The sequence below is a fragment of the Lacerta agilis genome, chromosome 10, assembly GCF_009819535.1.
Source record: "Lacerta agilis isolate rLacAgi1 chromosome 10, rLacAgi1.pri, whole genome shotgun sequence".
Lineage (NCBI taxonomy): Eukaryota > Metazoa > Chordata > Lepidosauria > Squamata > Lacertidae > Lacerta > Lacerta agilis.
Genome location: NC_046321.1, coordinates 11,104,375 through 11,122,312, shown reverse-complemented (window position 1 = coordinate 11,122,312; position 17,938 = coordinate 11,104,375). Strand labels below are relative to the sequence as shown.

The 17,938-nt window shown below is 42.6% G+C and overlaps 1 protein-coding gene across 8 annotated transcripts in view; it reads left to right on the top strand.

Moving 5' to 3' along the window:
* SOX5 (SRY-box transcription factor 5) overlaps positions 1-17,938 on the top strand; it is a 580,304-nt gene that overhangs the window by 494,136 nt on the left and 68,230 nt on the right. For all 8 annotated transcript variants that reach the window (XM_033161787.1, XM_033161788.1, XM_033161792.1 and 5 more), the window contains one exon: positions 10,467-10,613. In XM_033161787.1, the coding sequence (XP_033017678.1) occupies positions 10,467-10,613 (147 nt within the window). The remainder of the gene's footprint in view (positions 1-10,466; positions 10,614-17,938) is intronic.

The following is a 17,938-nucleotide window of genomic DNA, read 5'->3' as shown; positions in this document are numbered from 1 at the left end:
CATCCGTTGGCGACTTTTTAAAGAAAGAAGTACCCATGAAAATTCATCAGCATTTTGGTGCAAATTTCTCATAATATAACACTTGTGTGCAATTTTACTTAATATACACCATTAAGTTACACCATTAATATACAGTTTCCTGGGAAGGGGGGAAGGATTGCTAAGCCACTCTAGGAATTGCAGCTCTGTGCCTCTCTATGGCTCTTAGTACCCTTAACAAATTACAGTTCCCAGGATTGTTAAGGTAGCATAATACTGGTTTGATTGTAAGGTACAGATGGGGCCGCCCACCTTTCAATTCCAGCTACTAGCAAGCTTTGGGGTGCCTTGTGCTTCTGTCATCTTAGCGGGGACCTGTTAATACCTCTATAGAAAAGGATTTCCCTTTTCTGTTTTCCAAAAGCCGGTGTATATTCATTTCATTGGGCCTTCCTGTAACTTTTTGTTGTGAGAAACAGCTGCTTCCCATTCAGGTTTTCTTTTTTAAAAAAAGAAATAAATAAATAAATCGGAACAATTCATGTTTATGTGTGCCTTCCCCCCTTTTAGCTGTTCCCCCTAAGAAATGCAGCAGAGCTTGGCTGCACTGCGACTCCAAGTCACCAGATAAGGTTTATGGATAAGTTGATGGTAGATCCCTTTGTTTGTCTTGAGCACTTACATTGCTCACATCGGACAACAGATTCATATGGAATGTATCAGCCAAGAGTGTTTACCCGGATGACCCTATCACATTTCCTTTCTGGCCAGCGTTCAAGTCTTTTCACTCCATTTCAGTTGCTGTCACATGCCGTGAACATTGTTATGTGCAAATATGTGACTTACTTGGGCAGCCTTCCAGTTCAGCTATTCTTAATTTGCGAAGGGAGAGGCAATCTGGTACGCGAACTTCACAGCGATTGCATTATTATCGCAGAAGCTGAGTAACAAATTTTTATAAGCTGGTGATAGGAAGTGCCTAGTGATAAGTTCCTGCATGTGAACAACATCGAAGGAGATCTTGCAGTCAGAAGAAGAAGAAAAAAAGAGATGGAGCCTTGTGGTCTGGGCTTTAGGTTCAGTTTCCAAGTTAGTTCTTGATACAACCAACCAACACAAAGGCCCCTTTCAGACGTTTCCTTTTTTCATGTTGCAGTCAGTGCATGAGCAGGGAGCATAGGCCTCCATGTGATCTGGAACCCTTCATGATTGGGATTCTAAATCTCATGGAAGCCTTGGCTCTTAGAGATCTACATACAGGTGAAACTCGAAAAATTAGAATATTGTGGAAAAGTCCATTTATGTAAGCAATTGTTTTCATTAGCTACTGGAGTTTAATCTATGAGATAGACTCATGACATGCAAAACGAGATACGTCAAGCCTTTATTTGTTATAATTGTGATGATTATGGCGTGCAGCTGATGAAGACCCAAAAGTTGAAATTGTTAATCTGGGGTTCTCATCAGCTGTATGCCATAATCATCACAATTATAACAAATAAAGGCTTGACGTATCTTGCTTTGCATGTCACAAGTCTATCTCATAGATTAAACTCCATGAGATTTAGAATCCCAATCATGAAGGGATAATAATGAAATTGTTAATTTGGGGTTCTCATCAGCTGTACGCCATAATCATCACAATTATAACAAATAAAGGCTTGACATATCTCGCTTTGCATGTCATGAGTCTATCTCATATATTAGTTTCACCTTTTAAGTTGAATTACTGAAAGAAATGAACCTTTCCACGATATTCTAATTTTTCGAGTTTCACCTGTATATAGACTTCGCTTCTTCAGAAACCTGTGCTCATTGCATGGACATCAAGAGCAGAGGGTTGCATTCAATTAAAGACTCATCCATACTTCCTTTGTGCTGCATTTCTAGACACATGGCCACTGTTTAAAGTTCTGTGTCCAGGGGTTTTGTGTTTTTTCTTTGTCCAGGCAGCTTCCCCACAAAAACCTGCTCTGTACCACTGAATCAAAGCAAAAGGCAACCCACAGAAAACCCAAAATGTCATTTGTCCCAATTCAGCGTTAAATGGGGAGTTTTCCTGGGGAAAGAGGAAAGCCAAAAAAGCAAGTGCTTGGACACAGAGCTTTAAGGAGTGGACATATGCCTACATAGCATGGGGCAAAACACGGTGCTATTTTTTTACAGAAAAAGAAGTGGCAGAACACACCATGAACGTGCATACCTGAGAGGTGCCGGAACTGAAAAAAAAAGCCGTGGCAAAACATAAGTGTGAATGAGCTCTAAGTCTTACTCAAGGTAGACCCATTAACTTGCCCATGTTCATTAATTTCAGTGGGTGTACTTTGAGTAAAAGGGGGGAAAGCCCATGGCCAGCAGGACAACATCACTAAAGATGAGGATGACTGGCACAACCAAACTCTCTGCACAGACATTGATTACAATGCATGAGCAAAATGCCTGAAAGGGAAGGAAGGAGCCAAGTAAACACTAAGGGAAGGAGTCCATGGACTCATAGAGAGATTTTCACATTTTTATAACTCAGTGTTTTTTCCAAGCTTATTGTTCTTCGTGTGGAAGAATATGTAGCTGGAACCAGCTGTTGGAGCACAACGAAACGTTTTAAGAGAGATGTATGTGGCCGATGAAAGCAGCAGCTGTTCTTGTTTTCTTTCCTGTAAAACGGGCTTCCTCAACCTCGGCCCTCCAGATGTTTTTGGTCTACAACTTCCATGGCCCCTAGCTAGCAGGACCAGTGGTCATGGATGATGGGAATTGTAGTCTCAAAACATCTGGAGGGCCGAGGTTGAGAAAGCCTGCTGTAAAATCTATTGGGTGAAAGGGTGTGGCATGACATCATCACATTGAGAGTTGCCGAGCCCCTGCTCCCATTCATTGGCTCCTGATACTGGGAATTGGGAGATGCTCAAAGTGGGATTGTATGGACACCATGCATTTTTCCTTTACTAAATTTATAGTGGGGGGATGCAGAGCTGCTGTCTTCTGCCCTAAGGGCCTACTTCTGCCCTAAGAAGAGGATGCATACAGCATGCTTGTTTGCAATTTGCTAGGTAGGTTTCTTTACAAAACCATCCAAATTGGAGAAAGATCCTGTTGATGCATTTGACACAGGGGGAGAGTCCAGCTCCATAAAATATCTACTCAGTTACATAAACAAATCAAAGCTATGCATACTGGCAAATCAGAAGAAGACCCTCTCGTGTGTATATTTTTAATTATAGGTCTACAAATGATATAGAATGTGACTATTGGCACAATTCATAGATTCAGATTATTTAAATGCACAGTCTAGTTCATGCCTGGGTCTATATGGAACATCCTTTGGGAATAGATGCTTTTACACTTAAGGTGAAGTTGAATCCATCAGATAATCCTGTTTCCATGGATGTTGTTTTTGTTGTTGTTGTTTAAATTTTATTTTATTTTATTTTACTCTTTGTCCCCAACTGCAAATGCAAAACCCCCACTGCCTCTTCAAGTGATTTTAATAATATGGCTGTGATCCGAAGCACATGCATCTACTTAATGCTAAAACAGCTAATATTGGTTTCCCCAAAATAATTTAAAAAATACCCATTATGCCACATTCTCGTTTTCTTTATTCATGGAACAAGAATTCATTTTTACTGTGGCCTCGAAGCTGTAATGAACATTGTTAACATATAATAACAATGCCCCAGGGGAAAGATTTCAAAGGCAGTCTAACCTCATGGCTGAACTTCTGATGTACCACAGAGCCATCGAGCCAAGAGATGTTTCGCAATCATTCAGAGAGTGTAGCAGAATATTGCTGTTTAATATGCAGGTGAGGATTATAGAGGGTTTAAGGTGTTGGCTCAGGACTGACAACATTTCCTTAAAAACCTCAGAACCCAAGGTCAACATGCTAATAAGAATTCTAAAATTGTAACACAAGAAAGGAAGTACTGCTTCAGACAGAGCATAGTTAGACTTTATTATTCACTCCAACAGGAGGTAGTGATGGCCACCAACTTGGATGGCTTAATTATTATTATTTTTTGACAGATTAATAAAAGATGAGGATACCAGTAGCTAATAGCCTTGATGGTTGTGTTCTTCCTCCACCATCAGAAGCCGTGTGTCTTTGAAGGCCAACTTTTGGGAATCATAAGTGAATAGAGTATTGTTGTTGCACTCAAGTTTTGCTTATGGTCTTCCCAAAGGCATCTGGTTGGCCGCTATGAGAACAGGATGCTGGAAATGATTGGTCATTGGCTCTTCTTATGAGTGCACATGGAAGACACTTTGTTCAACTCCAGGAAGGAAGGGAGGGAGGGAGGGAAGATCTTTGAATCCCAATACCTAACCCATATCATTCAAGTTGTGAAGAGTTCAGGAGTGAACAAAGTGGGCCATACCAGAGCTGCCTCTGGGAAAATCTTGTACTCTACCAAAACAAGGCACAATTCCCCATTAAACCATTTCCAATTCCTCAGTTCTCCCCCCAAAACCTTTTGCATCTTATGAGAATGTAAGTAAGTGTGTTGCCATTGCATTGGGCAGAACTGTTCAGCCCTACCGCACTAGAAATTCTGTAATTCCTTGGTGTGCATTAAATTTGGAAGACAGAGAACATGCTGAGGATCTCTTAAGAGTTAAAGTATAACTAATCTATGCAAAGTGATCCTGTGCCTGAACTGTAAAAGTATAAAAAGTGCTTTTCTGGATCAGACCCAGGTGGATATTCTCCAGTAATGTTGGACAAATAATTCTGGAGACTAGCAAGCGCTAGATTAAGGACTTCCACAGCCTCCAGTGTTGGACCGCAGCTTCCATCATTCCTAACCATGCTGGTTGAGGCTAATGGGAGTTGGAGCCCAACAACATCTGGAGGGCAGCACATTAGTTATTCCTGCACTAGATGCTACAAGATCAATTGGGCAATGGACTACCAGTATACTGCATATTTGCCTTGCCCCAAAGCCACCAACAGCCTACAGCAACATATTGGGCATGAGTTATAGTTTAGATGCAGTTCCACAGCTGTGATGAGTGTTGATGTCATGCATCTGTGGACACATAACAGGTCAGGCATTATCAAGGTTAAATGTCACGGCACAATCCACACTTACTGTATTTACAGGAGCTGTGCATCTCTTCCAGAATGGGAGCAGCCACCGAGAAGAAGACAATCACACCTCTTCAATTAATGTGTAAACCAAGTCGCAGTCTATTTTAGCAGAACATCCCTCAATGTTATGAAATAGTCATGCTCTTTCTTTCTAATTTCCCCTCCCAGCAGTCATGTGAAACAAAATACACAAATTAAATTGGCTCCAGATCCACTTATTTAGCTCCTCCACGTTCTGCCTTCGCCATTATGAGAGACACACAAGACATGGGGAATGTACACTTATGGGAAGATGGCAAAATACAGATTGTGTTTCACTGCACTGCTCTGCCACAGAGACTGTTGGCAGCATCCCTAGAGCATAAAATATATCCAAATTTTGGAGCTCTCAATTATAGACCTTTGAGTAGACACGGTCCTTTGTTTGATTGCTTGAGGGTGCCATAACTTCTCATTCTCTAAAATGTTGTCAGTTAACCATCTTGATGCACAGCATGCGGTCATTCCAGTGTCCTTTTCCCTGGTCTTGAGCCAGACGTTGTCCTGCCCTGGAATGATTAAATCTGAACAGACAGATTCAATAATGTCAAAGTTCAATCTTGTCTAAAAATATTAGCATGCTGCGCCCCATCCTGCATATTGTACATTTCATTCTCTGTTACAAGGCATGGCAGGTCTGTAAGAAGAATCTCATTGACAAAGCAAGGAGGGAACAAACCCAGGCAATTCTCTCTCTATAGTGTCACACCATGGGGCCATTGTGACCAAGGGTAGCCACAGGCCATGGAGATTAGATGGCCAACTGACCACAAATGACAACAACCACCCAATTTTGTGAGCTCTGGGCCAGTTGCCAGATTTGTGTATGTGTAAAAGCCAGACACTGGCTTGGTTGCCAAAATATTTGAATTAAAAGTAAGCAGAACCATCTTCATCTAATGTGCATGCTTGAGCTGTGTAGGCAGTGCTTGTGCACTTGGGCACCTTGTTGTTGAGCTCAGCCTCGGCTCACCACAGTACATGCTGCTGCGTGTGAGATTGCAGGTTCTGTATGTGCAGCTCTTCCGTAAGACATACCCTATAGGCTGTGTGGATTAGAGGGAGGCAGAGTTGGTGATATAAGAGACTTCAGCCAAGGACAGTCAGGTACCCTGGGGGGAAAGAGCGGAAGGCAGGCTGGAGACTGATGGTCAGGAAGTGGGTTGTAGGAGGTAGGTAGCCATGAAGCCAGAAACCTGGGGTGGTATTGATCTAAGATTTACCCAGAGCAAATCTACTGCAATTAGCAGACCTAACTTAGTTATAACAGTGACAGGTAACACTGTGTGGAAATAACAGGTTTTCAAGGGGCACCCAATTTCCTGGGCATCCAGTAGGAAGACTTCTTCATGGGCGTGTCCTAAAATTTATTTTAAAGAGGATTGTTGGAATTTCAGTGGCTTTCATTCAGCATAAATCTTATTGATGTGGCTTCTTTCTCTCCTCTTTTGACTTCTTGAAGTCATAATAAGGGTTTAAGGTAGTGGTTCTCAGGCTTTTTTCCTCTGGACCATGCTTTCAGAATAAATAAAAAAATCCTCATACCATAACAATTTTTTATTGATAAGAAATACATTGGAAAACAAAAAGAAACAGCTTCCAGCAGTGTTTGATGTATAAGATAGAACACAACTATTATTTAATATGATCACAGGACATCATAAGAACATAAATAATTCCTAAAATATAAACGAGCCTCTTACACATGGAAAGTACTGTATGTATACAAACTCAATGAGAGGTGTGCTCTTGCTTTTGCTGGGTAATCTCATTTATGTTAGGTCTAATTTGAGGCAAACAAACTCTCATATCCTCATCAACACAAAGAAGCCTTTATCTTTTCTGATCTTCCATATTTGCCAGTGTTGAAAATCTCTGTTCACAACAACATGTCATGGGGAACTGTGAAAGAATAGCCAATGCTCCTGAAGAGAGGCATGGATATTGTTTCTGGTTGTATATCCACACTGGACTGAAATGTTTAAATGTTTCTCTGATTCTCCTTGAATCTTACTGCCACACTTGCCATTCTTTCCTGCCACAACCAGTATGGCATCCCTTCGAGAACCACTGGTTTAAGGAATAGGTTGCCGAGAGAGAGTTCCATTATTGCAATGTTGTGGCAGGGATACATCCTTATAGATGTTCTAATGACTGGTTTGGTATTCCTTACTCTTTGACACCAGAGACGTGTGTTTTCAGGACCTGCCCTATTCTTGTGGCTGCAATTTGTTTTAACTCTTCTTAATACATAATTTTAAATTGTTGTAACCCACCCTGGGATCTGCTGGTGAAGTGGTGGTGGCAGTTATCGGTAATGATAGGGGACAATTTTGTCCAGTTCACATTTCAGTTTGCATCTACCTGATTCATACTTCTTGAACCAATATGCAAGCAGCTCTCTTTTGAAATTCAAAAATTGAATTTTGTGACGCAGTTCTCTAGCCAAACAATGCAAGCAAAAAAAAAAAGGCATAAGTTAGGGGAAAGGGCACTCATTAATGTTCATATTAGTGAAATGTTCATTTTATTTTATTTTAAAAATAATTTTTATTAAGTTCTACATTTTTATTGTAATAACATCATATCAAATCACAAAAGAAGAAACGATACCCAAATTTCCCCCTCCCCCTGCAACATCCCTCAACTTCTTCTTCTGGTTTTTTACACACTAACTTCTCCTGCTTCCTTTATTATATCTTAATATAAAATTATTTAAATTCAGTATTGTTGTGTTCTTATCATTTTAACATCATCTTTGTAAATTCTGTATCCATTTTGTTAATTGTAAGTGTTTACTCAAATCCTGCTAGTGAGTTCTTTACATTGTTTCTGTAGATACAACATAAATGGCTCCTGAAATATTCATTTTAAAATGCATTATTTTAGGGAAACTTCCTTGCTAAAATATATAAAGCACAATTGCATTCAAAAACACATATATTCAGGAGAAATTGCAACAAAATGCAAACAAATTTCATGCATTTTTTTAAGGCAGGCTGATGGAGAATTGGGATAAATGGGAAAAGTGAGAAATCGAGAGAAACTCACATTGATAGTGTTGTCTACCCCTAACTTGTAGTCCAAGTTACTTCTATCGGGGGTGCTGATTGAAGCATGATACACCTTAAGGCTTAACATTTTTGAACTCAAAATGTTGAGGCATACTGGGGTCTTAAGGCTGAGTCCCAGGACTAGTGATATGATTCTAATTTTTAAGCTGCACAAATCTGGCCCATCCAGGTCACAGAGAGGCCACCTTGGCAGTATATGTAAGTTGTTCCAAGCTCTTGAAAGGTATAGCAAGGTGTGTGTAGCAAGCGAATAGAATGTAATGACTGAAATACTTGCTATGTGGATATAATCAAAATTGTCTACCTGCGGCGACTTATTCCCCCGCCCCATTTTTATATTTGGACGTTCTAGCTATGCGGATTGGGTCCATTGCAGTGTTAGCCTTCATACCGTGTGGAATTTAGCTTGCACCGTCAAGTGAGCCTAGTGCCTTCGGAGACAAAGACACGGCTGTGTTTTACTACTCTCAAACTCCTTGAATTAATCAGAGGGTGAGAAGCAAGACGAACGAAGTCATGCCGTATTTCCTCACAGCTTTGAAAGCTGCTGTGGAATCTGCAACCCTACCTGATCACCTTGAAGCGCTACTCCAAACTCGTCTTCAAAGCTCACTTGCTTTGTTTAGCATTCTGCAGCCTGGTGACCTCCAACCTTCATGGCTCCACTAATGTAAACAGTCAATGATAAAAGAAGAACACCCAATAACAACAATGGCTGATCATAGCACTGGTCACGGTGTTGTCTCATGTTTGTCCTTGCTCTGTTTGTGATCATATCCGACTTGGTTACACTTTGCATTAACAATGGAAAGCGCCTTCAGAAGAGGTGCATAATTTGTTCCCCTCCTTGTCCTTGAAATGATGAACCAATGAATATTGCTGAAACGTACCCCATTTCTCTGTACTTTCTTGGCTAGCTTTTATATTCCCCCCCACACACCCTTATAGTTTTGACTACTTGTACTCCAGGCGGCAGTGGCTTAGCATGTGAATTTTCTACTGTGGTCACATCTATACATTTAAAACACATTTTTAAAGCACATGAGTGTCCTGTCCCCCCAAGAATCCCGGGAACTGTCGTTTGTTAAGAGTGTTAGAGTTGCAGCTTTGTGAGGCATAAACAATGGTTCCTTAAGTAGGACTGGGTGATAAATAATCCAAAACCAGTTTGAAATCCATATCGTGATATCAGTTTCATAATTCTTGACCTGGCAATATATCATGAACCATGACATGTGTTAGGGCTGTGCAAGATATCGTCCAAAACCAACCAGTTTCAAGTCCATTTCATGATACTGATTTCATAATTTTTCACCTGGCAGTATATTTTGAATCGTGTGTGTGTGTGTTAGTTATGCAAAAATCAGAATGTGGGGAAAACTGTGAAGCCAGCCAATGACTCAGTATATCATGATGTTAAGCTAACCAGATATCACCAAGCCCTATTCCTAAGGTTCTTGGAGGGAAGCCATGTGATAGATAGATAGATAGATAGAGATATAGATAATCACTGATTTATTCTTCACCTACTAGGCCACTGTCTTGGGGCTTGGGGCGATTTACACAAGAGATAATTTTAAGTGGTTTGCAACATAGGTTGAATAAATAACAAAAAAAGCCTAGGAAATTTCTACATTCTATAAAATACAACAACAGAAAGAGCGTCCTCTTTAGCATCAATATAAGCATTATACACACAAAAATCAGCCATGAAAAACAAGGAAAATTCCACATTGCAAAACATGGTAAACAACTAAACAAGATACCCTCTAAGCATCAGGAAATAAAATACAGTGACATATTGGGTTCAATGGCAGGTGAAATTGCCAAAGTCATTTTTCTCAGAGCTCCACCTCCTTTCCACCCCCATATTAAATAATGATAATGATAATGATAATGCCATGCATGTAAGCTGAATGTGCACAAGTTAAATGTGCATAAGTTGTGGGCTTACTGTGTTGCAAACAAAAACCAACTCGTGAATTTACTGTGGGATCATGCCCTTATTTGCTTTTGAATGGTGCACATTTCCCCACAACTTGTTGCCCTCCACATGTTTCAGCCCACAACTCCCATCAGCCACAGCAGCACAGCTACCCGAACCAGCTGTAAGTTACCACATTGGGGATGTTTGGAAGGATGCATTTGTCTTCTTTGACACAAGTCTCTCTGAAAGCACATCTTTTGAGTGGTTATTGTCGGTCCAGGGGGGCTTCACATAGAGAAATGTGTTCTTCTTTCCCCCCCCACTTTCTGACTCCCCCCTTTTCCTCTTTCCATAGCAGTTGTATGCTGCCCAGCTTGCGGCGATGCAAGTATCCCCAGGTGGGAAAATACCCGGCATCCCCCAAAGCAACATTGGTGCGGCAGTATCGCCTACCAGCATCCATACCGACAAGAGCACAACCAGCCCTCCACCCAAAAGCAAGGTACTATTGCTCAGATTTATCTGCCTGGCTTTTCTTGCATACTTTGTGTCTCTTTCTGTGACTCTCTTTCAGCATGATGTATATGCAACTGTAGCTTAGACCTTTCTGAAATTTGTAACAGGTTATTGTAAGCAGCCTGAGCCTGTGGTGCTTATTGGTATGACAGCAACTATTATGTGTTTCAAAAAGGTAAAGGTAAAGGACCCCTGGACGGTTAAGTCCAGTCAAAGGCAACTATGGGGTTCAGCGCATTTCTCGCTTTCAGGCCGAGGGAGCTGGCGTTTGTCGACAGACAGCTTTCCAGGTCATGCGGTCAGCATGACTAAACCACTTCTGGCGCAACGGAACACCGTGACAGAAACCAGAGCACATGATAACACCGTTTACCTTCCCGCCACAGCAGTACCTATTTATCTACTTGCACTGGTGTGCTTTCGAACTGATAGGTTGGCAGGAGCTGGGACCGAGCAACGGGAGCTCACCCCGTTGCAGGGATTCGAAGTGCCGACCTTCCGATCGGCAAGCCCTAGGCTCAGTGGTTTAGACCACAGCACCACCCACATCCCTAAAAAGTTAAAAGCAGCCATCAATTAACCATTGTGGGAAGATGTTGCCTACGCAGTCCTGGTGGAATAGAAAAGTTTTGAGCAGGAACTTAAAAGTTGGCACAGAAGGTGCCTGCTGAATCTCTGTTGGCAGAGTATTTCACAAGACTGGGCCAAGAGCACTAAACGGTCATTTCCCCGTTGCTGTCCTACGAGCCTTACCAACCCGGGGAATGACCAGTGATGCTTCTGCAGATGATCTCAATGATCAAGCTGGAATATAAGGGTTCTGATGACCTCTGAGGTACACTGGGCCTAAGTTGTTCAAATACAAATTAATACAATAACTGTAAACCTGGCTTAGTAGTAGATGGGCAGCCAAAACAGCTGTTCTAACAATGGGGTCAGCTGTTCTCGACTAGGTGCCCCCACCAGCAGCCATAGAGAGCATTACTACAGCAATCCAGCCTTGAGGTTACCAACATGTAGTGTGCAGTGGTCAGGCTATCCCTGTGCAAGAACGACCGTAGCTAGTGAACCAGGTGAAGCTGCTAAAAGGCACTCCTATCCACAGAGGACACCTGGGCCTCTAGTGACATAGATGTATGTCGGATTACCTCCAAGCTACGCACTTGCTGCTTCAGAGGGAGTGCAACTCCATCCCGAACCGGTAACTTGCCAATTTCCCAAACACGGGAACCACCCACCCAAAGACGCTGTTTGTTACCCAGGATTTATTTGCCTCCATCCCACCCACCATTGCATTCAGACACCAATCCAGAGCTTTCACAGCTTCTCCTGATTCAGATGCCATGGCAAAGTAGAGCTGTGTATCCTCAGCTGTCCTGACTTGGGCTGGTGGAAGTTGTATTCAAAAACCTTGAAAGGGCACAGAGTTGGCGAAGGCTGTGCTGGGTTGCATGGCATCTGCACCCAGTGGAGGTGGGTCTATTGGGGTTTATTAGGGGGCATGGGGCTGTGCCCTGCCAATCTCTGCCATAGCCAGCCCTCCCCTTCTTACTTACAACCAGCACCGAGTACCATCTCCTTCTGCTGCCTCAGTGTTGCCCATGTAGAGGACAGGGGACGAAACCAGAATAAGTTGACGGTCCGTCCTTGGCTCTGGCTTCGCCTGCTGTTGTCCTTTCTGCCTTTGCCCCCCCCCCAAGTCTCAAATGGTATCAGCCACCACTGCAGTGACTCGAAAGGATGCCTGTTAAAAAAGAAAAGAAAATCTAGTGGCAGATACCAGAATTCTGTTATACTATTCCTTCCTTCCCAATTTTCTTATATATATATACTTTTTCTAGGTGTTTCTGTGCCTTTGGCTTGCAGTTCTTTCAAAGGACACAAACAGAATTTATCCGCAAATTGAAAGGGGGAGGGGAATGGTCCCCAGAGGAATATATATATATATATATATATATATATATATATATATATGAGAAGGGGCCCTCCAAAAGGCTGTAAAATTGTGCAGCATGATCCCTCTGAAGCATGCTGTTTTCAATCTGCTGTGTGCCAGTTGGAGGCTCAGAGAGAGAGAGGAGGGGGGGTGAAAGGAAAGGATAATGCTGAGACATGATAGAGTGGCTGTGACCTCCAAGCTCAAGCTGGAAATCCAAGACATTGATTTCACTTAGCATTCCTGCTGAGAAATCCGGCAGAGTTCAGTTGTAATAAAAGAACAAGATTCTGTTCTAATGGTAATGGCGTATGACAGACATATCACTTTGTCTGTCCTCCACAACACAGAGAGATGGAAAAGGGGGGGGGGTGGAGAGAGAGAGAGAGAGAGAGAGAGAGAGAGAGAGAGAGAGTGTTGAATTGGAGAAAGGTCACCTGATCTGCCTGTGGAGTTTGGGTGAGTGCAGTTCTGAGCTCGGAACTGAAACATGGCGACACAATTATTTATAATACAAAGTGATCTGAAAGGAGTGTTTTCTAGGGTCTCTGGTGGCAGTTATCAGACGCCCAGAAGAAAGAGGTGATGGGAGCAGGGGAGAGAGGGTAGGGGCCAAAGAAGCTCCCTTCTACCAATCCAGGCCTTTGGGGTCCGTTTAGCTCGGTAGTGTCTACACTGACCACCAGCAGCAGTTCTCCAGGGTTCTCAGGCGGGGGTCTCTCACAGTCCTACCTGGAGATGCCAGAGATTGAACCTGGGACATTTTTGCGTGCAACGCACCGGCTTCCCTTCTTCATGCCTGCAGATGGAAGGCCAGTCAAATCAATTTACTGGAATGCTTGTCAGTATGTGTATATGAAGTTGTGTGGGTAAATAATGTTAAGGAGGGAGTTATCGTTTCCAGGAAAATCTTACCAGCCACTCAGCTCTAGTTCCCACCAAGGTGGGAAGTTGCGTTTTGGCTCTACCCTCTCAGACTGGGGGGGGGGGTCTTGTGGTTGACTCCTCTTCCATACAAAAGAATTTCCTGCAGGTAGAAAACTAATGTGTCAGTGACCTCAGGACCATGAGCTGGAAGAGCTAGATTTGGGCATAGCCACTTATGCCTTGACAGTGATGAGACCTGAATTATAGAATTGTAGAGTTGGAAGGGGCCCCGAGGGTCATCTAGTCCACTGCAACGCAGGAATCTCAGCTGAAGCATCCATGACAGGTGACCACCCAGCTTCTGCTTAAAAGCCCCCGGGGAAGGAGAGTAAGATGAACCTTTCTGGATTGGACCAAAGGTCCAACACTATTCCAGCATCCCGTCCCTGCAGTGACCAACCAGATGTCCGCAAATAGGACATATGTTGAATCTGCTCGTCTTGTTCAGCGACTGATGTTCAGAGCCATAGTGCCACTGAAACTGGAAGTAAAATAGGCATGGTGATTAGTAGCCCTTGAGGTCCTCACCCTCCATGAATTTGTCTAATCCCCTTTTAAAGTCATCCAAGTTGGTGGCCATTACCATGTTCCATAGTAGCAAATTGCACAGTTTGACTACATGCAGTGTCAAGAAGTACTTCCTGAATCTCCCAACATTCAGCACCATTGGATAAACCCTGAAAGTGGGAGAAAAGCTGCTCCCTATAAACTTTCTCTATATCGTGCATAATCCTATATACCTCTATCCTGTCCCTCCAATTAATTTAACCTTTCCTAGTATGAAAGTTCCTCCAACTCTTTGGTCATTTTGGTTGATACAATTAATTGTATTGCCCAATAGTATGAAAAATGCAATACAATAAAAACAAATTAAAATGGATCTCACCATTTTAAAATAACAAATCTCTCTCTCTCTCTCTCTTTGAATGTAGATGTGAAAGGGATTCCTTTCTCTGCAAACTCAGGGAAGATAATAGTGTGTGTGTGAAATGTAATGTGATTGATATAGGATTTTACAGAATTACAGTGCACTTCAGGTCACTGATCTATTTCAGCTGTTCTCCTGCAAAGACCAATCTGGAATTTTAAAGTTCTTTCTTCGCCCTATCGTAAATTTGTTGGAGAATCTTTGTGTTCCTTTGTGATGGAGGAAATTTCATTAAAATCGCAGCAAGCCAAATTTTTCCACCCAGGAACTGTTCAAGGTTCCTTCCCATTCTCCTCCCCCTTCAAATGACCTTCAAGAAGCTGTTGTTTTGCTGAAAACCCATCTGCAGGCCCTTATTTGTGCTGGCACAATGTGTGTGGGGAGGCAGGAATTGTTCAAGATTTCTTGGAGAGGGTAGTAGCTTCACCTGAAGCTACGACAAGGGTTGGGTTCTTGAGGGATAGAGAGAGGTGTTTTTATTCCGTAGAGGATAAGTTCAAGAGTTATCGCTCCATTGCTTTCCTGCAAGGATTGTTCAAAGTCAGCCTCAGCAGCAGATGGAGCAACTGTTGGCCCTAAAAGTGCTGAGAATGATTGGTGGGAACCTGCCAAGGATCATCCTTTAAATCTACGTAAGACTTGAGCACATCACTGGAACCTCTTAAGACCTTGGCAGCCACCATCTTGGCAAACTGTTTATCAGTGGTCCTCACCAGTTGTTTGATGTTGGACTGAGCAGAATTGCTTGGCACCTTCTGTTCTTGCACTACTTATTTCCCTGCAGATACAAACCTCAGCATTCAACTCCACTTGCCCTCATTTTTATTTTTATTTTATTTAAGCAATCTCTAGCTTGCTCTTCATTAATCGCACCGTGGGGTTAGATCAGACAAGTCTGGTTCTTCTTAGTTTCTCACTTTTTTCAATCTTAAGTACAGTTGCCACATTTCCACATATGTTTGGGATTCTTTTTGTTTATAAAAGTCCTTGTGAAAATTAACCAGTGTCTTTGTCCAAATTTCTCCTGATGCACACATTTTTGTATGTAACTGTGCCTTTTTTCTTCATTTTTTTGCAGAACAAATTCCCCACACTATAATGCATTTCTATTTGATATTTTTCATTAGTATATGCTTTTCAGCCCACTATATGCAAATTTGTTCATATTATGTGGCTGGGTAACCACATCACAAAATTCAGGGAAATGCAAGTTTCAAAAGACAAGTGAGTCTCAGTTGACTTATTGCTTCAGAAAGTGCAAATTATGTAGGCTCACCCATGCAGGGGCCCATGCCCATCTCCACCAAAAACCAGTGTAACCAGAAGCCTGGATAATAATAATAATAATAATAATAATAATAATAATAATAATAATAATAATAATAATAATAATTTATTATTTATACCCCGCCCATCTGGCCGGGTCTCCCCAGCCACTCTGGGCGGCCTCCAACAAATATCAAAATACAATACAGAGTCACAAATTAAAAACTTCCCTAAACAGGGCTGCCTTTAGGTGTTTTCTGAATGTCAGGTAGTTGTTTATTCCCTTGACTTCTGACGGGAGGGCGTTCCACAGGGCGGGCGCCACTACCGAGAAGGCCCTCTGCCTGGTTCCCTGTAGTTTTGCTTCTCGCAGTGAGGGAACCGCCAGAAGGCCCTCGGCGCTGGATCTCAGTGTCCGGGCTGAATGATGGGGGTGGAGACGCTCCTTCAGGTATACAGGACCGAAGCTGGATGAATAAGGGACTTTTTTAGTATAAAACCCAACAGGGTCAGGGTCAGTTGAACCAGACAGAGGAAAGCATTCCATAATCTAGGCACCAGTATCAAGAAGGCCCTCTCATGTATTACTGCATAGCAGATAGTCTTCTTGAATCACAGTATACCAGAGAGAATGTGGATGTCTAGACCTTCAAGGCCTATCAATGGACTCACAGCATTGGTGGTGGGCATCTCCATTCAGCTTCAGCACAAACATTTCTGGGGACAGGGTTCCAACAACAGCTTGCTGCCACTGAAAAGGCCCTCTGTGCCTCTTTCTCCATCATCACCTGTCTAATATCAGGCAGCAGGGGCTCCCTACAGAGGGCCTTCAAAAGCAGGTCTTCAATATCACTCCTATTTCCTACAAAATAAAGCAGTTCTTCAAGCATGCTCACCCCAATCCTAAACAACATCGTGAATTGTGCCTGAAAAACTACAAACACTGATAATGAGGCAGAAAATGCAGGCCTTGTGTTCACAGTCTAAATTGTTTACTTTGCAGCAGTGACAGATGTGTCCGTAGGATGGGGAAATATTTTTCTTCTTCTTTGAATAGCTGCATGCACTACCTCCCATTGACATCAATAAACTTGAGGCCATGCCTAGTTGCACAGAGTACAGGAAAAGGCCGCTTTCTTGTTTCCCTGTATTGTGTGAAATTATCCTTCCGTATATTTTAACCTTACATAAATGCAAGTGGCGTTTATCCACCTGTTACGCGTCAAAATCAAGCCTTTTATGGCTCCTTCTCTCAATATGGCTCTGATCTCCTGCGAGTTTCCACAGCTCCTTGGGATGTCCGCCAAACATCTCTTGCTGCTCAACAAGGCACTGTGCATTGTCTGAAGCCATTGAAAAATTCAGGGCCGGTTCATTGTGAAATGTAGCAAGAGCCACCAATTCCCGTCTGCTTTCCTTTTAACCTCATTACAACCCCGAACTTTTGCCCAAGTCACAGTTGCATCCCCATCACTGTCTACAGATTGTTCAGATCAATTTTTGCTGCTGCTGTTCTTTTCAGTTACTCCTGGGTAGCAACGCTACTATTTGCTCAGCGGTAGCACCCGGGAATTGCGACAAGGAGAATAAATGGTGGTTTAGGCAAGCTGTAAACAATGCAAACCACCAGGGCATGCAAAGTTTTTCTCTCTTTTGGGTGGTGCAAAACTCTCTCAAACATTGGATTGGATCTTTAAGCAAAGAGGGTGGGGTGGTTTAATCCCTCATTATCTCAGTTTATCTATTCACCAGACAGAGCTGTGGATGGTAAAAGATACACCAGCCTTTTGACTTTAGCAGAAACAGCCCAGAAAGGATTGCATGCTTTGGAAGCTGTGAATGGCAGACAGACAGACAGAAGAGCTTTGTGGTGGAGAATGCTTAGAATCATAGAACTGTAGAGTTGGAAGGGACTCCGAGAGTCATCTAGTCCAATCCCCTGCAATGCAGGAATATTTTGCCCAGTGAGGGGTCCATACCCACGACCCTGAGATTAAGAGTCTCATGCTCTAATGACTAAGCTATCCCCACTACCAGTGATCATTGCACAGAGAGGTTCTTATTAGCAAAATAGTACTTCCAAGATTCTGAAGTGATAGCTTTGGGGAAATCCTTTTTTTTTTTTTTTTTTTTTTTTTTGTATGGGAGTGTCAGGGCTCTGTGGGGTCTAGGGCAAATGGTGTGGTCCAAGACAGGTGCAGATCATGTCTCCAGATGCATGGGAAGTGACCCAAGCCATGCACACACACCTCAC